The sequence below is a fragment of the Argopecten irradians genome, unplaced genomic scaffold (assembly GCF_041381155.1).
Source record: "Argopecten irradians isolate NY unplaced genomic scaffold, Ai_NY scaffold_0196, whole genome shotgun sequence".
In the NCBI taxonomy this organism is placed as follows: domain Eukaryota; kingdom Metazoa; phylum Mollusca; class Bivalvia; order Pectinida; family Pectinidae; genus Argopecten; species Argopecten irradians.
Genome location: NW_027187663.1, coordinates 1002 through 6268, shown reverse-complemented (window position 1 = coordinate 6268; position 5267 = coordinate 1002). Strand labels below are relative to the sequence as shown.

Genomic DNA, 5267 nt, shown 5'->3' with positions numbered 1-5267 from the left:
GTAAATATATATGAAGTATGTATGATGATCATTGATCACAGCTATCTTGTGTACATTAGATGGTCATTAGAAGGATAGACTATAACTAGGTATTCATAGGAAATGTCCATTAGACGGAGCGACTATAACTAGGTATTTGTAGGGAATGGTCATTAGAAGGATAGACTATAACTAGGTATTCATAGAGAATGTCCATTAGACGGATAGACTATAACTAGGTATTTATAGGGAATGGCCATTAGAAGGATAGACTATAACTAGGTATTCATAGGGAATGTCCATTAGACGGATAGAGACTATAACTAGGTATTTATAGGGAATGACCCTTAGACGGATAGACTATAACAAGGTATTTATAGGGAATGTCCATTAGACGGATATATATTATAACTAGGGCTATATAAGGAATGTTCATTAGACGGATAGACTATAACAAGGTATTTATAGGGAATGTCCATTAGACGGATATATATTATAACTAGGGCTATATAAAGAATGTCCATTAGACGGATAGAGACTATAACTGGAGATATATAGGGAATGTCTATTAGACGAATAGACATTATAACTAAGGATATATAGGGAATGTCAAAACATGCCTATATTATTAATTTTTCCTTATTATAAAGTTTATATATTAGGCCATTAAAAAAAAACCTGTTTAATATTGGCAGGTTTAGCGGACTAGTACCTAATATCATGACAAATGAAAATAAAATAATGGTAGAAGCAAGTATAAAACCATATAATATTATGAAAACTCTTCTTTATAGCTGCAAAAACATGTACAATATATGAATATTTATACTTAGAAACTCTTCACAAAACTTCTGCATACGTTTCGACGTTTATTAGATTTAACACAGTAATCAGGAACTTGTAGTCGATAAATTGGTGTTTTCAGTCGATAGCAGATAGCTCCATTAGACAGATGAGATTTCCTTCGGTGAATTTTCCCACATCGCGCATGCACACAGGGATTGTTTACCTCGCCGAAAGATAATAATATGAAATAGTGACTAGGTCGTTTCTATTTATTTTCAGTTTTTTCTCCATTTTTAACAAAATAGTTATACAAACTTTTAAATTTTGTTATTAACACAAAGTACACAACTTTTACAATTATTTTCACTTCTATAATTCGTTTTATCTTTTATTACATGATTTTTTTAACGATTTAGTCCCTTAACGTAAGGATACCTACGGTTTACCTGTATAGATCACTTCAGGGTCCGAAATCACGCGTAGTTCTGCACATGCCTCTACAGTCCTTAGGGCTATCTCATTTACATATCTAGAGGAAATCTCCAAAATGACCAATCAAATCTTGTAATTAACTCTCACCTTGGAGCAGCGATATTTGACATTCCGAAGAATCGCCCATGTTCTCACTTTCGGACTGGACGAATAAAGAGAAACATCGATTTGAAAAGCTGTCTCCATTATATTTTACAGCTGATAAAATGTTTTATTTTACAATTTCAATTGCATATATGATTTTGTATTGAAATAGTTCTATGTTTCTTGTGAAAAAATTCTATATTATTTTTCTAAAATGATTGTTCTTATATAATTGTTTTTTTATTAGAAAGAAATGAATGGTAACATTTTAATAACTCTTCAACAGTTCTAATTTGTTATCCTTAAATTATTGCTCAAATATTGTTTTTCCCAGCACAATGTTTGAAGAAAAATATGATAGCATTTGAATAATTTATTTTCCTTTCATTCTAAACATTTACTGAAAACACCTATAAGTGAGTCTCACAAGATCTATCAATCTGTTAATTACCTTGTTACTTTTAACCTTAGTGAATTACCTCCCTTGTATTCATTGATTGTTACTTAAAATCTTAAGGAGTTTCCCCCCTTGTTTTGATCAAATTATACAATTTGTTATATAGAGTTATTCCCCTTGTTAACTTGTTAGCTTCCCTTTAGCCCTTTCCCATAACTAGGTTATCTCCCCGCAAAAGAACTCTCAAATGTGTCTTCTGCGCCTGCGCTTAAATTGCGAACCGACGTCCGGGACGTATGTACCCATGTGTAATTAATTACGAGAGTTACATGTACAATGCCTGCGAATCCGCGATACTGCTGTATATGCAGTAACCATAGCAAGAAGTGGGATGGAGGTAGGAAGTTAAGCATGCATCGTTTTCCTATGGATCAGCGGTTGAGGAGGGTTTGGCTCCAGCGATGTAGACTTGTCAGAGCCGACTTTCATTTCCGAAGTAATGACAGTACACGATTGTGCTCAGACCACTTTGAGGGCAAGATGGGTCCATCACCATCCCATCCCCTACAAACGCTTTTTCCAACGAGGATATTTCAAATTTCGGTAAGAGTTTTTGAATAGGATGCTGTAGCTTAGTTTAGTCGCAGACCTACAATGTATCGTCTACACACAGGGACATGTACATGTATAGTCTCCATGTGGTCTACATCTACAGTACAATCTACATCTACCTAGTAATCGACCTACTTCAATATATTGGAAATCATGTCGATATAAGTTGGATATGTGTACTTATGTTCAGTGTATAGTATATAGAACACATATGTGGGACACATATATGGGAAAAAGAAATAACTCCAACCATGTGAGCAAAACAAATTGTCATTTTCCAGGCAATCTGCCCCTTTATCAAGACACATAAAAAAACAAACACATTTGCAACTGTACATGTATGGAACAAATGTTATACAATATATTAAGGAAAAAAAGACAAATATAAAGCAGTGTAATAAAGTTAGATGCAGTAGGCCTAGATCCTTTAGTGAGTGGAACATTAGTGCACATACTTAATATTTACATTACGTTTAACCTGTACATGCGTACATCACAGGGACCTGTCGCCTATAGCTAGTACGTGTCGAATCTGTAGATATTGGAGCTAGAGTTGACTAATCCATTTAAGATTATTGACATAACCTTTGATGTTAATTTTCTTTTCACTATTCTGCAACTTATAATTATTGTGTATTTAAGTTATTTTTATTATATTTTTGAAGGACCACCTGAAATTCAGAAGGACCATTAGGAAAAAATATTAGGCGGTCCTGCTGACCACGTCATCAAATAAGTTAGTATCTACCCCTGGTTATATTACAATTAGTTCCTGTTCTACACCATGGTATATCATGCATTTATTTTAATCTAAAAATTATTTATTTGTTCATTTTTTTCAGCGTCTTGGTGTACCCGATGAAAGCGTTGATGAGTCATCCATACTAGTGGTAGATCAAGAGGATGTCACCACACACAGAATTGATAAGGACACAGAGGACCAAGACCAAAATATAATGATATTTCATAATTTGTCTGCTGTGCAAAGTTCTTTGTACTTTAACGACTATTGTGGAGATGTGGGCATGGAAACTTCTAAACATTTTAATCAGAGTGTACAGACTTCTCCAGATGCTGTTTGTATTGGTACACAGACTGACATATTTACTGCAACATTTAAGGTTTTGACAAAAGAATGTGGAACTCAGACAGAAACAATATCAAATACAATAAATACTACTTGTAGTATTCAGTGTGATAGGCCAACCCTGACCTATGAGGATATAAAACTTTCTGACGAAAATGTATGTTTTTATACTGGATATCCCAGTGCTGCTGTGTTTGAACATTTATATAATGAAATCAAAGATGATGACCAGTTGAACAGTTGTGCTAGTGCAGAAGGTGGACGTCCAAGTTTTCTTAGACTTATAGATGAATTTCTGATGGTGCTTATGCGATTAAGGCTCGGTTTATTGCTTCAGAATTTAGCGTACAGATTTCATGCTTCTTCTTCAACATGTAGCAGAATTTTTAACAAGTGGGTCGACTATTTATGTTATTTATTATCTGTCTTAATATGTTGGCCAGATAGACAAAATATTGATTTCACAATGCCAATGTCCTTCAGAAAAAAATATCCCAGCTGTCGTGTTGTCATAGACTGTATCGAGATTCGAACAGATACTCCAAGTTCACTACAGATGCGTTCCTTGTTATACAGCGACTACAAATCTCATATGACTTATAAAGGATTGGTAGGCATAAGTCCAGCAGGTGCAGTAACATTTGTGTCAGACCTCTATAATGGAAGTATAAGTGATAAACAAATCACCAAGTTAAGTGGATTGATTGACTTGTGCGAGGAAGGAGATGCCATTATGGCTGACAAAGGATTTTTGATATATGATTTTACAACCCCAAAAGGAGTAGATTTAATTATACCACCTTTTAAAAAGAAAAGGAAGAAACTGCCAACAAAGGAAGTGCAACAAACCAAAGACATAGCAAATTTAAGGATTCATGTAGAACGTGAAATAGAACGTATTAAAAACTTTAGATTGTAACAAGGAAACATGCAACTTTCTATGGCTTCGCAGACTTCCAAAATATGGAAAATCTGTGTGTACCTTACCAATTTGCAACCAGCACTTATTCTGCGAAAAGCTGATGTGGATAATTGAACAAATGCAGTAATTTTCCTAACTTAAAAGACATGTACATTTAGAATATTTCATATGATTATTCTCAGGAGTATAAGTTACATCTGGAGGACATGTTTACTAATTATATACATACTGAATATTTGATATGATTATTTTCAGGAGTATAACTATAAATCACATCTGGAGGATGTCTTATTAGCCCGAAAGTAGTGTTAGAAATCAGTAGACATATTTTTTTTTAAATCGGATCTATCAATATCTGTTATGAATAATTGATGATTCAATGTATTTGAAAAAAAGTGCATACTATGATCAGTGCATAACTATTATGTAGCCGTTCAGTTTCAAAGTGTGGAGATGCATTCAAATTCATATAATTCACAGTCTTAATTATATGATGATGATTATGCATATCAATCTATCTGCTTAGTAAAAATAACCGAAACAAACTGTGACTTATATTTTATTTGAAGATTACATCTTGTTAACAATATCCTATAGCTACTCATGTATATAGAGAAGCATCCAAGATTATTTCTCAGAACCATGTAAAGTCAGTCATGAAAATTGTAATTAGATTTTTGAACTGACCATGAATATATCTGACTATGTGATGCAATTGATCATGGGACGCAAATTGGCAACTGACCATTAGCCGCAACTGACCATGACCAGTGTACGAATAAGGACAGATTTGGGAAAAAAAAAAGATTTTATAGATTTTCAAAATAATTATATCAATTGCTTTTGTGAATATTCTTCACATCATTATTAGAATTATTAATAATAGTGATCTAATAGTAATAACATGA

The 5267-nt window shown here is 33.5% G+C and overlaps 1 protein-coding gene across 1 annotated transcript; it reads left to right on the top strand.

Annotated features, from left to right (window-relative positions):
- The first annotated feature begins 2074 nt into the window (after nucleotides 1-2074).
- LOC138312067 (uncharacterized) lies at nucleotides 2075-4356 on the top strand. The gene is made up of 2 exons (XM_069253138.1): nucleotides 2075-2341; nucleotides 3193-4356. The coding sequence occupies exons 1-2, from the start codon at nucleotides 2075-2077 to the stop codon at nucleotides 4354-4356; spliced, it is 1431 nt and encodes a 476-aa protein (XP_069109239.1).
- The last annotated feature ends 911 nt before the right edge of the window (nucleotides 4357-5267 follow it).

Bases quoted from the DNA above. Each gene is read 5' to 3' on its own strand.
- LOC138312067 (XM_069253138.1), top strand. From the start codon at position 2,075: ATGCCTGCGAATCCGCGATACTGCTGTATATGCAGTAACCATAGCAAG. The intron at 2,342-3,192 runs GTAAGAGTTTTT...CATTTTTTTCAG, and splicing joins CGAGGATATTTCAAATTTCG to CGTCTTGGTGTACCCGATGA.